An 18,611-nucleotide genomic window follows, 5' to 3' on the forward strand; every position below is an offset into this window, starting at 1 on the left:
AGATTGACGCTTCCGAGAGGCAATCAGCGCTCTGCTTTTGAAGCCCGCCCCCGCGAGGGGAAGCTGCTACTGGCGCCTCCTCGCAGGAGCGCGGCCGCTCAGACAAGAACTACACGTCCCAGCATGCTGTTCCTGGGACAGGTGGGAGCACCGCGTGATGGGGGCTATAGGCGGCCGCTGGTGGCAACTACCTGTGCGGGATAGCTACCCACGGTCCCCCAAGCCCCAGCATTTCCTCGCCATTAGCTGCCCGGCAGTGCTGGGGGCGTCTCCAGCTGAGAGGGAGGTTTAGGTGAATCGATGCGATGTGGTAATATGAAGGTTTGTATTCCACATCTTTCGTATTTTTGATGCATGAAAATAATTTCGCTTGCTTTGTTGCGAGGTAATCCAAAAGGAATCGGGGAGTATCTTTCTCTCTGAGTTCGTTGCACTCTACCCTCCTCATGGTAGGCAGGAGGAATCCTTGCTATCTTCCATTTCTCTCTCTACAGCCAGGAAGTTCTCTCTTGCAGTGCCTGCTACTCTCCCTGGGTTTGCCTTGTCTGTATTTTACCTTATTTTTTTTTTTTAATACTAATGTTCGCATGAGTACTTGCAACACGAATTAGGCAGCTGGTGAGTGGATGCAGCTATCATAACCCGGGCTTTGTCCTAGGCACTACCTCCTGCCAGGCAGCAACACCAAAGTGAACATTTCCTCGGTGCAGTGAGAGGAGAGCGGTTCTTTGAAGTCCAGTTAATAACTTTAATAGCTTAATTGCATGTATGTGGAATGACTTCAGCATATCAGTGATGCTACTTAATTCATTGTACTGCTGGCTGCTCTTCATAACCACAATTCTCTGACCAGAAAGGGGTTTTTTATTACAGAGGGGACACAGCTGATTATAACGTAAGTCCTACCTTTTTTTTTTTTTTTTTTGTTCGGATACAGAAGCCTGAGTTACTAAACCTGGAGACGGCATTGCCATCCTATAGAAGGCATATGTAAAGTGGAGAGCCGCCGGTCACGTGCGGCAGGAGGGAGATGTGAAGCAGAAGGTGACAGACGCCGCGGTGCCTGTGTGCACAGACAGCACAACGCAGCTCCCCAGGCCGGGGCTGGCGGGGACCCGAAAACCCTGTCCCCTGCCGAGCCGGGAGACTGCGGGAGCAGCGCTCCCACGGCCACCGCGCTCCCACGGCCACCGCGCTCCCACGGCCACCGCGCTCCCACGGCCTCCGCGCCGCGCCGACAGCCCCGTCCCTGCTGCCTGCCTGGGCAGCAGCCCCGGGAGCAGCAGGACCTTGGCGGCAAGGACGCGACCCCGTTGGCAGGTATACTGAAGCTTTTCCTTTAAAAGCACCAAGCGGGGCGGGGAGGGCGCCCCTGGCTTCCAGGTTTTGGCTACGGGATCGCATGGGAAATCAGCACCCAGCCGGGCCGGGCCGCGCCGAGCCCGAGACGGGCACGGGCTGCCCCGCTCCGCCAGCGATGTGGCGGAGGCCGGTGGCTGCTCCCGGGAAGTGTCCGGTGCCCCGCGGAGGGCAGCAGAGGCCCGCGGGGATCCCCTGTGCGATCTGAAAGGCTGTGCAAGTCCTAACTAGCCGTGAGAGTGTTCGCGAAGCGTTTGTAGGGGCTGGGACAGGGGTGCGAGGGGCCGCGGCTGTGCCGGGGCAGGGACGCTGCTCCTGCCGCACCCCCAGCTGCGGGGCCCGTCCTGGAGCCCCCGCTGCCTCTGCGCACATTGGTGAGAAAATACTTCCCGTGTGTTCTGTTTAGCTGCAACATCTTCTCGAGCTGATACCGTGAGGTCAAGGGTTTTTTTTCTGGGAAGTTTCTGTTTGTTTGTTTTAAATCAAGCACATACATTGTCAGGAATATCGCAGTATCAGGGTATTGCTTAACTTAGAAATGATTGATCAACTGCAAGAAAAATGAGTGGAAACTGTGGCATACTGTATCCTGCAATGGAGACCTGATAAAACAGGAGCTGATTTTTCTTTTTTAAGCCTATTTATGGGCCAATTCTTAGTGCTAAACTTCTGATTCAAAGCTTTTCTTGCTCTCTGACAACTGGGGAAATTGAAGATCTTGAATTATATTTGAAAACAGACTTGTGTTCTGATGTGTGCAATGGCTGCTTGAGGAGAGTGGATGTGATTTATGCACTTTTAAAAATCAATATTTGTGATGATTTTTTTGTTTGTGCTGTATGATAAACTTTTCTTATGCAAATTAAAAATAATTCATCTAATATGGCACATCTTTAAATTTATTCAGAACCTAGGCTGTTTCACCTGTTCTTAATGTTAACAATCTTTTATCTGAAATAAATATTCCTGGATACCTCCTAAGTACTTTACAAAGCGTTTATAAAATGTTTGCGAATCAGTGAAGTTAGTAACAGATTGATGTTTAAACATGTTGAATACTGTAGAGAATAATGTGTCAAACTGTGTTTATAAGGTTCTCTTCTAAATGTGAGCCTCTTTGGCTAATGATGCTTGAATACAATTACCTTTTGCCTTTTTTTTTCTGGTTCACGATTGCCATTGGTTTGCATTCAGTCTTTCATGGCTGAAAAAAATAGATGCAATATTGCTAAATGTCAAGTTAATGTACTCAGGTAATTTATCTGAATTGCAATTTGGCATGCTGGGTCTATATTTCTAAGAGCAACCAACGCTAATAGTAATGTCTAAGAAAAATGCTATCTGCCTTAAAAATTGCGTTTCTTCCAAGGACTGGACAGCAGGCTGACAGCAGGGGAAAATACTAGCTACAGAAGTAGATAAGTTTTCCAGAAGAGTGAATACTCATGAGAAGCTTTTGTTTTTCTTCTGGACACAAAAGGAAATGAGTCAGGATGTCTTGCATGTATGGTGTTATTGGCAAGTGAGAGAGGAAGAAGTTTTCAGCAAGCAACTCCATAATTCCAGAGAGACAGAAATTCTACTATTAAATAAATGTTCTGATAGCCTGTCTACAAATTTAAGAGCTTGCCCAAACTTTTCTTTGGGTTCTGCAGAACATGTGCAATATTCTGAGGAAAGGATTAATTTCAGCGTAACGTGCAAGTGCCTTTCAGAGAAGACAAACATCTTTGGAGTCCAGGTTGTCAGTGCAAACTGATCTGATGCTGCTGTATTCATGCTTGTGTGTTTTCCAGTTGACAAAGACTTCATTTCAGAAATGGAAAATCCTGAATTGGCTGTGAGCAGCTGCAGCACTCACGATGATGGAAGTCTTCGCAGCTACAAACGACACTCATCAGTATGCCAGGAGGGGCTTCTAGAAGATCAGCTTAGAAGGAAATTAAAATTCTTCTTCATGAACCCATGTGAGAAATTCTGGGCCCGGGGCAGGAAACCTTGGAAACTTGGGATTCAGCTACTCAAAATAGCAATGGTTACTGTTCAGGTGAGTAACTACAGAAGCGGGGACTCTTCCTAGCCTGTGGAAGTCAAATGAGTGCAGGTGACAAATGCTATTCATGGTGTGAGTCAGAAAAAGGGAGAGGACAGACTGAAAAACTATTTTAGTTGCATATATGTAGCTTAGATCTCGGATGGCGTAATTTTCTCCTAAAACTGTTGACTGAAAAAATAGCTTTCCTAACAGCAGAGGTGGAAGGCACCACACTTAATGGCTCAACTTGACTTTTTACTTTACTTCCCCTCCCCGACAAAGAAGGCATCCTTATATGTCTGTTCCCCTCAGTACCTTCTTAACTCTGAGTGCGCTCATGTTCGAGGGAAGGAGCAGTTGCTTGTGTTTCAATATCACATAAGAACTGAAATTGGTAGCCGTTTCATGATATTTGCTTGTGTCTTGCATATGGTATACAAACTCTTGTTTAAAAAAACCCAAAACAAACAAACAAACAAAAAAAAACCCAACCAAACCAGAAATTCTGTCCTAATCTCCCTCTCACTCAACCTTGCACCATAGATTTCATGTGGTACCAGTGCTACAACAATACAAGTCTAGAGAAGAATGTTTTCCACTGTTGCATGAATGATGGGATGAATTGCAGAAGTAATAGTTTTCCTGCTATACATCTGGCACCATGTTTGTATCTCTTATCACTTCAATTTAAAAAGTACCATCATCCTCTGATTGTCATCTGTCCCGTTTTGTGACTAGAAATAAAATTTGACAGTGAAAGAACATAAATAGGAAAGAAACTAATGCTGATGTAGCCGTTTCAGAGAATATCTGCCTATAGGTAATTCGGTCTTAGCACTGTTGGTTTGCTGCTGTATTCCCATGTGCCTAGCACACCGAGCTGGCCCACAGACCTTTTTAGTATCTATGTAACTGAGTTATCCTTATCAAAACCTACATACTCAGTTTGCATTGTGGCCATAAAACTCATCTGTAGACTACTGATTCAGACTTATCTCTGATTAGCTTCTTCACAATACTCCTGACACTAGATTTGAAACAATAGTCACCAAAGAGAACTGTGAGCTCCCACAAACAATACATCACATTCTTTTAGAAATCTCTTCATCCTGGATAGTAACTAGCAAGGTTTTGTGCTAACATTTTGTGAACTGTTGAAATATATTTTTTGAACAGCCTCAGAAGTTATCCTGTTACAAGCACAGTTTTGATCAGTCATCCTCAAAGCAACTTTCGCTGAGACCTGAGGGAGAAATGTTTGTTTTTCTGAGTTGTCCTCAATTTGCCTTTTGTGTGCTGGAGTAAGGACTTCAAGGTAGAGCCTGGTTAAGTCCTGTCCTGCCTTTTTGGCTGAAGAACACTGATATTCCCTAGGGCAGGTGATATTAATGTCAGGCTGAACTAACAAAGCATGTTTAACACTATATAGGTAGCTTGAATTTGAGATGGTATCCTTTTCTTTGCAAAAATGCGATTCCTTGGCCAAGATGCTGGTAAACATGTTAAAGGAACATTCTTGAAACCCATTGTTTCCTGAAGCCAAGCTTTCTTTTGACCAGCTGGGAAATGGAGTAGCCCGCACATAACTGCCCTGTCTACCAACATGATGAAAGTGGCTGTCTGCAGGACAGGATTCCTTTGTTAATCCAGAATCCAACTTCGACTTTGAACAAGAAATACAAATGTCTTTTTCAGCTGGTGATTTTTGGATTAACCAATCAAATGGTGGTTGCATTCAAAGAAGAGAACACTGTCGCGTTCAAACATCTCTTCCTGAAAGGATACATGGACAGAATGGATGATACCTATGCTGTATACACACAAACAGATGTTTATGACCAGATATTCTTTGCAATAAACCAGGTAAAGAATATTGCTGCAATGTATACAATATATATGCTCTTTACCTGGGTATCTTTTCTTCTTCCACCTTCCTTGATGGAGTCTGAAATTCATCTTTTGTGCCAGTTGCTTGAGTGTTGACTCATTTAGGTTTTCTGTCATTGCCAGAGCACGGTACTTGTGGCAACATCCTTAAAACTATCCAGTGTACTAATTCTGCACTAAATGCAGTCCTCGGATTTGAGCCACAGTTCTTGGCAAGTAACAAATTAGGCTTTCTAGTAAGGATTATAGAGAGGAAAAAAATAAGCAAAACGTATATAAGTCCAATTCCTGCACTTACTGTTTTTGTCAAATACCTTTAAGTATTTGAGGACTCAGCTGTAGTGCAGTGTAGGCTTCAGAGTTCTTTAGATGACCTTTTAAGTAAAAAAGATGGGGTCTGGCACAGATCCAAACATTTCTGTTTGGGTTTGTTCGTTTTTCAGAGAATAACAGTTTTGGTGCTAAGTTGGTTTCTCTGTTCTGAACTTTAGTACTTACAGCTACCCAACATCTCTGTTGGAAACCATGCTTATGAGAAGAGGGGAGCAGAAGAGACAGCTCTGGCTGTGTGTCAGCAGTTCTACAAGCGAGGAACCATCTGTCCTGGAAACGACACCTTTGATATAGACCCAGAGATTGTGACTGGTGATGAATGTGATCTATTGTATCAGTTCTTTGGGAGGAGGGACCCTGCATTTATGATAAATTCTTTAAAAATCCCCACAGTACTGTACAGTCCTATCACACGATCTATATTGAACTTAACCACCAGCCAAAACTCGTAAGAGAACTACTATGTAACTAACCTATAGCCCTCACCTCCAAGGTAACAGTCTTTTATGTCTACTGCCACAAAGCAGGTTATGTGTGGTTAGCATTAATGGCCATGTAATGCAAGTATTTTGGGCTAATTTCAGGAGCCTTCCCTGTGAATTCATGATGAATAACCTGGCTGGTGTTCAGGGAAGCCAATGTGTTTGTCAACTAGCTTCTCAAATGATGCCTCACTTAAGCGTGCTATCTTGTCTGGTGCAGTCAACAGCTCTGTCCAGCCTCGGGAGTGGGAAAGGCAGATTACAGTTACAGAGCGTGTTAACCCATGAGATATTGTTGTGAGTACTTCTCCATTGCAGACTGCTTGTACATTGAGCCAATGATGTCATCAGACAACACAACAGTGGGAAAGCACAATTTGAATTTCACTCTGGATTTCCACAGGTGAGGAGGAATCAGCACCTCCTGTATTGTGTTATTTGTGCATTTTGACTGTGAAAAGCTAATATGAAGCTCCATTGCAGACTGGTGGCGGTGCAGCTCATGTTCAATCTGAAGGCAATCAACCTCCAGACCGTTCGTCACCATGAGCTCCCCGACTGTTACGATTTCACTCTGACGGTACGTGGAAGGATGTCACGTGTCTTTCAGTTCAAAATGAGAAACCATTCTTGCTCGTTTACTGTTCTCAGTCAGTGCAGATGTTTTCAGAAGAGTGTTGGGCACCAGTGACTGTCCCTGGTGGTGTTTGGATTACTCTGTCATGGCTTAGTGTGCCCTGTAAATAACCACCAGTTGTGATTGTGGGAGGTTCAGCTTCAAGTGTTCATGATGGGGTCCTGAAGCACTTGCTTGGTGTATGACCTTTTATACTCTAATCCATCTGAAGTATAGCACAAGTGTAAACCTCTTATTTAGAGAGATGCTCTAGGAAAGATTGTTTTCAGATCACAGAGGAATGAGGCTGTAGTTAAAAGAATTGCACCTAGTATCTAGTTGATCAAGCAATTTGTGGCAAATACATGGTTCACTAGGTCTGTCTTTCACTTTGACAACATTAATTTGGATGGAGTTACTTTAAGCTTAAACAAGTTTTGTAACTTCTCCCCTAGGAGAATTATTCAGAATCATTACGCAAGCTTAGCAATACAGTGTGCTACATATGTAATGGTCACGCGCTTATTTTTTGTTTTGTTTTGTTAATACAGATAGTGTTTGATAATAAAGCACATAGTGGAAGAATTAAAATAAGTCTAGACAACAACATAGCGATCAGGGAATGTAAAGACTGGCATGTTTCTGGATCAAGTAAGTGACTTAAATGTGTTCAAGTTTTCATGTTAAACGTTTGCCACACTAGCACAATATTTGTTAACCTAATTAATTAAATGGTGAGGCACTATTGACATACATTCTCTAGTGGATGTGCTCTAAATTCTGCTTTTCTTCAGAAATCAACCTCTGATCTGAAATCCTGGGAACCAGACACACCATTACTTTCCTTAGCAGTTCTCAAACCTTGCACCATTGATACTGCCAAACTGAAATTTTTCCACACCTCACTGTGCATCCTTCTGGCTTTGGCTACTGAACTTAGGCTGCTCATTGCTTAAGGTAGGGCTGCGAACTATTCTTCTGGCACCAGGCATCAGAAGGACACATGATAGTGATACAAAGCTGAAGCTGATTCACTCTTATTTCAGAACTTTGCTCCAGGAAAAATAAGGAAACACTGTTGCTAAGGTTTGCTAGAGTGGAATGGCTAGAAACACTTATTACTGCTGCTTAAATGTTGTTTGGTGTGTATTTGGGTGTAATCAAGATGCACAGCATGGTTATATAATTTATCTTAAATGGTTACTTACAAGAGCACCCTATAACAGTTTTTGGGTTTGGTCAAAACATTGTATGAGGTATTTTTGACTAGAGGAAATAATGTCTTTAAAATCAGAAGTTTTCTGGGACTCTAAACTCCACTTATTTTATTATTTTTTTGCTGGAGTAAGCAATAGGATGGATCAGCTCAATTTTTCTACTTGGCCACTTTCCCCTTTGCTATGCCTACGTTAGGAAATGAAGAGCAGGTAGCGAAAAAAAGGTTGGTTTTGGTTTGGTTTTGTTTCGTTTTTTTAAGATCCAGATTTGAATTAATTTTAGGATAGCTTTGCTAGCTGCTGTGTTGTAAATGCACACCAGATGGCACGCTACCTGTAAGAGATTGCTAGTGCAGCAGTACAAGAAGGTTTTGGTACCAGGCTTCTGTAATAATCCACATTCGATATCTATGGAGTTTGCCTCTATAACAATTTTCAAGATCATTTCCTGGAGCACCCTGTATTATTTTCTGAAAGCCAAGCAAAAATACAAAGGTAATGATTACAACTGGACAATAACAAGTTGTTGCTGTTCTGGACTGCACTGCAAACCCCACCTTAAATGACAACAGTACATGTGTTAGTGACTTTGGTATAAGTAAGAAATACATGGGCTTTTTCTGAGTAGTGCAGTTTGTGAAGTCAACTAGAACATCAGTATCCCATTTCGGAGAATTATCACATGTTCGTGAAAATTTAGCACTAATTTGTTTCAATCTTTTTCAAACAATAGCTCTTTCAGCGTTAAAAATCTAATGCTTATGCTGTCTCATCTAGTTTCAGCTAGCATGATGGGTATAAATCAGCCTGTATGATGGGTATGAAAGCCAAAAATAGGTCTAGTGGTAGGTTTGGTGTGAAATTTGACCTTAGTTGATCAAGAATGTGAATTTTAGTAACATAAGAGATGGAGAATTCATGTCTAGCTCAACATTGGTCTTTCATAGCTGCAAATTATAGGCACTGCTCCAGGACAGAAAACCTATCTGATAGTCAATTAATGGTCTGGAAGAGATGATACTGAAAAGTTCCTGGGATTTTTTTTTTTTTTTAATTTATTATTTTACATATGCTGTCACTCCAAAGGCTATTCCAGTGCTTGTAACATAGAAATCTTCCACCTCTAATTCTGCAGGGCTGTAAGAAGCACTCATACTCTGGTATATTTTTGATGTGGTATCAACCTTCCTAAATTAACTGAAGTAGCATCTGCAGTGCAGATGCATTTGTGTCTCTCATGAAAATGTCAGATAAAGCTGAGGTTTTTCTGAATTCAGTTGTATAAACATAGTTAACAGCAAAACTTGATTCTTACTTCAATACTCAAGATGGTCAACAAAATGAAATGCATTTGATTATAAACATATCAATTTCTGTTCTTGCAGTACAGAAGAACACTCATTACATGATGATCTTTGATGCTTTTGTTGTACTGATTTGTCTGGCCTCATTGATCCTTTGCACACGATCAGTGGTTAAAGGAATTTGGCTCCAAAGGGTGGGTATAACTCTTTCCTTGGAAAGTCTTCATGTCTTGTGTTAGTTTGGTTAACTTTTTTCTTTCCTTCTTTCCCCTAGGAATTTGTAAGCTTTTTCCTGTATTATTATAAGAAAGAAGTATCTTTCAGTGATCAAATGGAATTTGTCAATGGATGGTACATCCTGATTGTCATCAGTGATGTCTTAACTATCGTGGGATCAACTCTAAAGATGGAGATACAAGCCAAGGTAAGTTTCTTACAATGTCAGGTGGAAGAAAAACTGATTGTTCTGTCCCAGGGAGGTTTAAATCTCTCAGAGGACTTTAGACTGGCCATACTTGATTCTCAGTGGCATGAAATTTTAAAATGCTACCTTCTCCTCTGGAATTATAATTGAGACGTGTTGTTTTCAGTTGTGAGATTTAAAAACACCAAACATCACTAGATATTAGAGTTTTAATTATCTTTGCTCCTTTGTCACTCTAAGGAATAAAATGAATTTCATCTCTGAAAGTTTGAGACTACTGACTTCCTCTCTTCCCAATTTAGGATGACTTATGTTTACTTATATGATGGCTTTTTAAAAATTTAGCATTTAACTTCCTTTTCCTCGTTCAACAAGTGTTTAACTAGCACAGAGACCCTCACCTTAAATATCACATTGCTGCTTTCCCAGCCTCTGGTTTCCAGTCTGTACATAACAGTCTGCCACAGCCAGGTAGAACCTTCAATTTCTAAAATAAACTTGACATAGGGGAAAAAAAAAAAACCAAACCATATTATGTACAGCTAGAGCTAGGGAAGAAAATTATTACAATATGCTATCCCAAAGCACTCTAATGTTCAGATAATGTAGCAAATCTGTAGCAGACATTGCAGAGCGGCATTGCAACACAACAGACTTTGGACAGTAGTGATGAAAGGATGAGTCTGAAATCCATCTGGTGACAGCTTGACTGTCATAAACACCCTGTACAAATTACCCTATCTTACCTTAGGAACTACAAACTCATTTCTTAGGAGTAGAAAGAAGCTATGAGGAAACTGGCCAAGATAAGATATAATTCCATCTGCTTTGGGAGAAGTGAAGACAAGAACAAGATTGGAGTAAGGTCTTGCATTTGGGATACCAGTGTCTTATATATATATAAATACATCTATTTATATATGTTTATTTTTCTAAGAGAGTATTTTACGGAAACTCTTCTCTACAGGTACATTTCAATTCATTTTGCAAGCCTTGTGGACCATAATAACAAGATCTTGTTCCATGTTACTGTGTGAAAGTTAATGGCTGAATAACAAGTTCGCATTCAAGTAGCCTATATTTGCTTTTTGTCAAGCTGGAAATGAATTATGCTAATATAAAAGATTAGCCAACTATTAGAGGAATAAAACCAGAAAATAGTCAAACTTCTTAAGTAAGCTGTCATGATCCATTTCAGAGTAGAGCTGCAGTTCAGGAAACAGGGTATATGCTAACTTGGTTGAAAACAAGTCAGTATGTATAGGTGGAAAAAACCCAGTGAAGCGCTAATAAAATATAAATGAAGTTCTGGTTAGAATTAATTAGAAGCTAATTAGTCTTCTTTATAATTTTCTACACCTCACAGTCCCCAGCTAGCTAACAAGATCCTCCTTAGCACTGACCTGAGCTCTGCTGACAGGTCATGCTGTTTTTTAAAAACTGCTTTGCCTATGTACTGAAAGAACCTTCTCTGCTCTGTGATTCTAAAGTCACATCTACACTGTCCGTGGTGATGCAGTGGAGAGATTCCCAAGCTGCTCTGGGGAATCTGTCAATGCAGATTCCAGATGCAGTTGCTGCAGGTCTGGAAGCAGCACAGGGCGTGTTTGCAGAGCCGCTGTGCAAGTCCTGCTGTGCCGGGTGCAGGGGCTCTCTGCTCTGTGCCGGCAGCAGGGGCTCTCTGCTTTGTGCCGATAGCGCCGCTGCACTCTTGGCCTTGCAAATGAAGCTCGTCTTGTCGGGATCTATTTTACAAGCAGCCATACATAAAGGCCTGTGAAAGGAGTTACACTTGAAAGCAACCTTGCTCTGTGGTGGGACTTGCACTCTCTAATGCACATTGCCCCAAATTAACTTTTAATGGGAGAGATTGCCAAGGAAAGCAAGGTTTCTTAACAGATCTTTGTAGTAATGAGAGGCAAAACTGGAAACTATCAATCAGTTGTTGTAATACTTGATTATTTTTTCTTCCTTTGTTTTTCTTCCTTTTTTTTTCTTTTAGAGTCTGACAAGTTACGATGTCTGTAGCATACTCCTAGGGACATCCACTATGCTTGTGTGGCTTGGAGTCATTCGCTACCTAGGTTTCTTTCAGAAGTATAATGTAAGGATCTCCTGGGATCTTCGTGCTGTTGGTATTTATTCTGTTTGTTGCTATAAGAGCACTGGAAGAAATGCCTGCTTGAATTCTAACTGTTTGTATCGCTTTGTGCAGCTTCTCATCCTAACACTGCGAGCAGCATTACCCAATGTGATGAGGTTCTGCTGTTGCGCTGCTATGATCTACCTGGGCTATTGTTTCTGTGGATGGATTGTACTGGGACCATACCATGTGAAGGTAATATACTTAACATGAAAAAAAAGACAACTTGGGTAGCAGAATGGATTCCTAACAAATAAGAGATCACTACTGTTGTCTTCTAAGTTTCCATGTCAAGGTTTCCCTTAATACAAAAATAGTGCATCTTCAACATGACACTGCTCTGTTTGAGGAGCCTGACTTCCATGACTCAATCAGACTTTCCTCAAGTTATGAAAGCTCTGAGTCAGAAGTAGAAACTGCTGTGACTCCCAATCACATGCTGGTATTTTGAGAAATAATTTTCATGTTGCAGAACGTCAATGCCAGGCTAATTTATCTTAATCTCTTTAAAAGTGAAATTGGCTTATTTGAATTGAAGGTGTATGTGTACAGGAGGTGACAAACTTTGCTCATTCCTCAAATGTTTTACTGTTTGTACCTTGTCATACCCTGGGTGCACAGACAGATCTGAGGCAGCCAGTCATCAGCTGCATATCTCCTTCGAGTTATGTACAGTCTTGAATCCAAATAAAGTGGCAATGGATGTGCTTGTCTTCCCTCCTCTCTAGTTTCGCTCTCTGAACATGGTTTCCGAATGCCTTTTTTCATTGATCAATGGAGATGACATGTTTGCCACCTTTGCAAAAATGCAGCAGAAAAGTTACCTGGTTTGGTTATTCAGTAGAATCTACCTCTACTCCTTCATCAGTCTGTTCATCTATATGGTGCTGAGTCTCTTCATTGCACTCATTACAGATACATATGAAACTGTCAAGGTAAGCATGGACTCTTTGTTTGGAATAAAAATGCTAGATTGGTGCTATCAAGACTTCTCACTATTTTGAATTGCACTGCAGGCTAATTTAAAGAATAAATACAATGGCCGCTTTTGATGGTGCAGAGCCATGATGAGGTTTTTAATCCCTCTCTACTTCAGTTTTCTTATCAGCCAGATTTCCTGCTCTAATGGAAGCTAAACATCTACCAAAAAGCAGTAATTTCATATTTGGTTCTGTGAATCTTCTAATTTCAGACTTGAGCAATGTCTGAAAAGTGGTGTGGGGAGGTTTTCGGTTATTGTATGTTTTAGTCTTGTTAAATGTTTAACTAAATATAAATTTTTAGCACTACCAACAAGATGGCTTTCCAGAGACAGAACTTCAGAAATTTATATCACAGTGCAAAGACTTACCAAACTCCGGCAGGTACAGGTTAGAGGAGGAGGAAAGCTCAGCATCTCTCTTCTGTTGTTGTAATGGTATGTACCCAAAATAAAGTTATACATTAAGGTATATGCAAAAGCAACACACCACAAAATGTCCTTGGTATAACGTTTGTGAAGAGTACTTAAATTTTGGGGGATGGACGGGAAAAAAACCCACAAAAATCCCAAACTATTTCTAATGCTCTAGAATGGAGCACTTTAGCAATATGTGCAATAAACAAACTGCTTAGGAGAGGTGAGGGAACTTTTAAATTAAGAATCACTTAACATATGAAAAATAATACTGGAAGTTAGGTAATATATACAGTATCTTGGGAATGCTGTACGTGTAATGTACAAGCATTAACATTTCTTGTACTCGCTACAATAAGCAGGACTTACAGAACTCATTCACTGTCATCTTATCCACTTTTTGATGATACCTTGGGCAGTAAATTCTCCTAACTTAAATCGTAGCAGGCCTGAAACCTAGGGAGAAAGTCAGCTTGCCAAGGTTTTAAGACAGCATGCAGCTGAAGATACAGTGCTTGGAAAAGCATTGCCTAACTTCCACTATGGAGCTTAATGCTTCAGTTAGTTGAAGTTTTGTTTCTTCAGGAATACTGGTTGCAGGATATGTGGTTTATATTTAACCTGGCTGGTAGCAGCTCTGAGCCTTGCTTGCTTGGTAGGGCAGCCTTAAAATACTTGCAGCTTGATTAAAACCATCAAAGGCATTTGCAGCAACTTGGTATTGGGATTTTCTGGCGTGCTATATTGTTATATGCCAGATAGAAAACATTTCTGAGGAGGGGGAGACAGGGACATATTTTGGAGCAGGGAGACAACAGAGCTTGCCAGTCCAGAGCAAGAGCCAATGTTCTGATCCAGTGCCTGCCTGGGGATGGAAGTGTGGGATGCAGCAGAGCAGGGCAGCTTGCTCCTGGGTAAAAGACACAGACATCTTAATATTTCCTTTTCTACACACAGTTTAACTAAGCAAGAAACGCAGTGTGAAGCAGGATGGGGTGGGGCTGCAATACTTCTCCCACTGACTGTGAGGTGTGGATTGGGACTCTAGAAGAGCAGCTGAAAAGGAAAACTTGGTTACTCTCAAGGAACTTGTTCTTCTGGAGTATTGGGCAGTCAGCTGCACCCTGGATTTGAACAGAGCTGTAGGCATTTAAGTGCCTCATTTGAGAACCTTGTTTCCTAAATGGATTACCTACTCTCTAATGATTTTATCCTGGTACCAGATGTCTTGATTCACGTGGATGCCTTGTATCACACATCTTGGTGTTAAAAACTGTTTTGGTTTTTAGGTTTTTTGGGTTTGTTTGTTTGTTTGTTTTTGTTGTATTGTTTTTGTTTTTTAATCTAAAAATAGTGTGTTTCTTTCTCTGGAAGCTAGACCAGGGGCTGATGTTGCAGTTGCCTGTAAATACTGGACATTGTTCCATTAGCTCTGTACTGTGTCTTTCTGGTTTTACTTTGAAATAAATGAGGTGTAGGAAGAAATAAAAGTATCTCAAGCAGGGTATTGCATTATCTGTTCTATGCTTTCACTCCCTAAATAATCATATGGTCCTACAGGACACACAAGGCTTCTCTTAATTCTTTCACTTTCAAAATCTTTTATGGTGGTTAATAGCAGTTTCTTATCAGTGTAATTAGTAATTAAACAGTTCAGATACACTTTCAAGGTTCCTTGTACAATGAAACTACTATTCCAATGCATGCACCTGACAACTTTTTCCTCCTCTCTTGTACAGGTTGTAGTGAACATACTTAATGCATTGTGGAAGTGTATCATTGAGGCTTTAAAGCAGCACACATTGCAAGAACCGGACAGTAGAGTCGGTGGAAAACCTTATACCTAAAGCCTGAATTTGCTTTTCTCAAAAAACAGTGTAAGCCTGTGGCAAGAAGCTTATCATGAATTTACAGTCTTTCTGATTAGGTGCTCTCACTGCTAGTTCAGGGGCTTTGGGGGTTTGATTTTTTTATTAGCGTTGTTCTATTTTTTTTCCTCGGTTAAGTTGTGCTAGAATTAAAAGGGCAATTAAAACCTGTCTGTGTTCAGAAACTTGGCTAGACTATACAAGTAGACTAGAAATGCAGTCACTTTCACCTATAAGTAGAAATAGTGCTGGACAACGACAACTTTGAACACCAACGTAACCCTCAATACTGCAGGCACTATCGAGCTGTGCTGACCCATGACTGAGTGAACGAAAGCTCCCTCTAGAGCACTCTGCATTTTTTTGTTTGTCTGCACTCACAGTAAAAATAAACTAAAACTATTAAATTGGATGTAATTTGTTTCTGGAGACATTACAATGAATTTATGCACAAGCCATTCAAATGTGGCTGAAAGCATAAACTAAGTATTTCTGTCAACATAAGTACCACTTGATGTAAGTGGAAGTCTTTTCCCAGAGAAGCTAGGGGTATGCCAGGTCAGAACTGAAGTTTGATGGATGAACTAAGTGGAGAAATGCAGGTGTTCTCCTATATCCAGTGCTGAATAGGATCAGTTACAGTCTTCAGCCTCACACTGTGCTGACCTTATGTTTTTAAAGCAGAAGCACTTTCAAAATATCTATTTTTTTATTTGAATTCCTCCTCTGTACGTGTCTGTAAACCTGTGTTGATGGTTTGATTGTGGGGTGACAATAAAACCATGGCAGATGTATTGTTAACCCCTCTTGACCCCCCCTTCCCCTGTCAGTCCCTCCCTCTCCCCCCTTCCCACTAAGGACAGGCAATCAGGAGGGAAAGAAGGATGGAGAGAAGAGAGTTGGAAAAATTAAAAATGTTTTACTAATGCTACTTATAAGAATAGAGAAAATAATACAAAATATACAAAACCAATCTTGAAAGTCCCAGCAACTGCAGAGCCGGCACCTGAAGTCCTGGATTGGACTCTGTAGCCAACCGGAGCTGGATTCAGTCTCTCACTAGGCCTCAGTTTGCAGGGACAACTAGCAAGGTCCTCTCCTAATGTCGGCCATAAGGAAGAGGGATGAGATCCTCGTGATCTCCCACTTTTATATGAAATATTCACGTGAATGGGATGTTATACTCTGTTGGTCAGTTTCTCGGTCACCTGTTTCTCATTGCCCCTTTCACAAGAGGTGCATCCATGCTTATCAATAACTTCGCATTCCATTGCTATGTTTACCAAAACGTGTATCTGGTTCTCCAGGAAAATGCAGCTAATATGAAGGCTTTAGCTGACAGGCAAATTCACTAAAAGAGAAACTTGTTTTTAACAAAACCAGGACAACCTGAAATCTAATCAAAGTTAAACACACGTAAGATATGTCTCTGAGAGTCATATCTCTCCATGCTTTATGAACTGGATGTTTCCTATCAGCCTAATAACCAGGTAGTGCCAGTGCCTGTTTGAAACATCAGACATGATAAAAGTTCAATTTTTTCAACTTAGTTGATATACTTTGTTGATTGTGATACTGTTTAATGGATGCCTTAGTTTCTATAGCCTATTTACTCTGAGACTGGAATAGAAAACCAAAGGGAAGCATATTTTAGATAATTTGCATTTGTGAGCAATGTTTCGGTAGCTGTGCGTGACAATGCATAATGCTGTGCACCAAGGTGGAGGACACTAAACATGTTCTGTCTGAATGTTTACACTTTGTAAATGTGCTACAATAAACATTTCCAGCTGCAGTAAGTATTGGGTGTGTCAATATTCATCTAAAGGGTAAATATGTTGGGTTTTTTATAGCAATATGCGATTTCTGGCAGGAAAGAGTGTGTGGAGTGTGTGAACTTGTATTTCCTGTAGGCAAGACAGTTCCTGTGGACCTTGGTGAGGGCCTGTTCCCACTTTGATCCTGTTTAATAGCGTTTCAGAGTTTGCCATAGAAACAAATAAGCAAGTATTAAACCTTCCACTAAAAATGCTTCTGTACATAACATTAAGTTCAAATTCAGCAAAGGCAAGCCAAGTGCATGGTGCGGGCAGACTTTTCCCAGTATCTGAAATTTTCCTGTATTGAGGTCCTTGTCTTCCAACAGTCACCCAAGATGGAAGGCTTCTGAAGCTTTTCAAGGATAATCAAGGCAATCTTGCCTTGGAAAGCAAATATTTAAGTGACCGTGTTTTCTGTTGACACAATTGACTCCTTATGGATTTTGACAACACACACTATGTAATGAGCATATCACTGTTGTGTAAAATAGTTTATGCAAGGAATTCTGACAAGGATGGCAAGCACTGAAATGTGGGAGGCTGACTGCTTAGCCTCTATCACAGTAGAGTTTTCATAGAGTTAAGAGAAAGCCAAGATTAGCAATTTTCGCAAAATGCAGGTGCATTTTGTAAACAGTTATGGAATATTCTGTTTGTCAATACAGTTACAAAGTAAGTAATAGCCTGATTTCATTCAGAAGCAGGGCAAAGCGTATGCTTCATCACTTTTAATTTATGAAATTGGCACCACATTTCAAGGAAAATTGACAGAGCTCTAAAATATCAGGTTCTTACAAAGTTTTATAGAAGCAGGGAGAAATCATGTTAATAGAAACCTGCAGTATGAGCACAGGGCATGGAAAACTACAGTGGGTGACCACAAATCAGGAAAAGATATTGTATACAGATTTGTCCAATTCCTAATAGGAGAAATCTTCCACTGAAGACTGGTTTCTGTTGTCTAGAGGGCAAACTTCCCCACGAAGCTGGTTTTGTAGTGAAATCCCTGTTAGAGTTTTTAAGTAATGAGGTGTTCTTGTGCTACAGGTAGGAAGTCAATCAACTGAGACACAGAAAGTCAGTGAAAACCATGGTCTGCTGGACTACACAGCTTTTAATTTAGCATTGCTGACAGTTGTGTGGGCTTGGGGAGGAAATGGTTGATGAAAGGCAACTTGCCTTCAAATAGTAATGGGCATGGTCACAGTGTGAAGCTAGGGGAAGGGCTATGTTAAGTTAGGAGGTGGACATGTAAAGCAAAGGATAGGATGGGGTGGGAGGAAAAGAAGGGACAACTGCTTAGAAAGTTAACAGAGTAACAATTGCATATTTCTGGTCAGCAGTGCTGTTACATGGGGGAAAGAAGAAGAAGAGTAGCCTGACAAGTTACTGGCTTACACCCACTCCAGCTCTGACTGGAAAAATAAATAATGCTGCTTGTATTATGTATTTGATATCTCTGGGTTTGTTTGTTTGTTGGTTGGTTGGTTGGTTGGTTTTTCAAAAGAAAACAAGACACTCAAACAGGTATCGTTCTCCTTGGCATTGCTGCTGGCAATCTAAGTGCTTGCTGTCCAGATTTCTGATCTGCTTAAGCCTTGGTGTTCAGGACGTTCATCTGCCTGGCTATCTGGCTCACCCGAGAAGCAGCCAGTCCATTGTGTGTTTTCTAGCCTGCTGGCTGCATTTGAATCAAAGTGCAGCTCTGTCAGGACATCTGTGGCTGC

At 41.0% G+C, this 18,611-nt stretch overlaps 1 protein-coding gene across 4 annotated transcripts; it reads left to right on the forward strand.

Moving 5' to 3' along the window:
- Window positions 1-114: 114 nt before the first annotated feature.
- Window positions 115-16,840, forward strand: MCOLN3 (mucolipin TRP cation channel 3). Of its 4 annotated transcripts, XM_071810476.1 has the most exons (15): window positions 115-321; window positions 938-1,320; window positions 3,156-3,406; window positions 5,090-5,257; window positions 5,773-5,926; window positions 6,415-6,499; window positions 6,580-6,676; window positions 7,264-7,363; window positions 9,315-9,427; window positions 9,508-9,657; window positions 11,660-11,761; window positions 11,873-11,995; window positions 12,529-12,735; window positions 13,085-13,217; window positions 14,936-16,840. In XM_071810476.1, the coding sequence occupies exons 3-15, from the start codon at window positions 3,179-3,181 to the stop codon at window positions 14,953-14,955; spliced, it is 1,680 nt and encodes a 559-aa protein (XP_071666577.1). In that variant the 5' UTR covers window positions 115-321; window positions 938-1,320; window positions 3,156-3,178; the 3' UTR covers window positions 14,956-16,840. The 4 variants fall into 4 exon arrangements, with proteins under 4 accessions (XP_071666577.1, XP_065698193.2, XP_071666576.1 ...); XM_065842121.2 differs by lacking the exons at window positions 115-321; window positions 938-1,320 and having other exon boundaries at window positions 1,575-3,406; XM_071810475.1 differs by lacking the exons at window positions 115-321; window positions 938-1,320; window positions 14,936-16,840 and adding an exon at window positions 14,154-14,513 and having other exon boundaries at window positions 1,575-3,406.
- Window positions 16,841-18,611: the final 1,771 nt, after the last annotated feature.

Source organism: Patagioenas fasciata, chromosome 6 (assembly GCF_037038585.1).
Source record: "Patagioenas fasciata isolate bPatFas1 chromosome 6, bPatFas1.hap1, whole genome shotgun sequence".
Taxonomy (NCBI): domain Eukaryota; kingdom Metazoa; phylum Chordata; class Aves; order Columbiformes; family Columbidae; genus Patagioenas; species Patagioenas fasciata.

Bases quoted from the DNA above. Each gene is read 5' to 3' on its own strand.
- MCOLN3 (XM_065842121.2), top strand. From the start codon at position 3,137: ATGCTTGTGTGTTTTCCAGTTGACAAAGACTTCATTTCAGAAATGGAA. The intron at 3,407-5,089 runs GTGAGTAACTAC...TGTCTTTTTCAG, and splicing joins TAGCAATGGTTACTGTTCAG to CTGGTGATTTTTGGATTAAC. The intron at 9,428-9,507 runs GTGGGTATAACT...TCTTTCCCCTAG, and splicing joins AAGGAATTTGGCTCCAAAGG to GAATTTGTAAGCTTTTTCCT.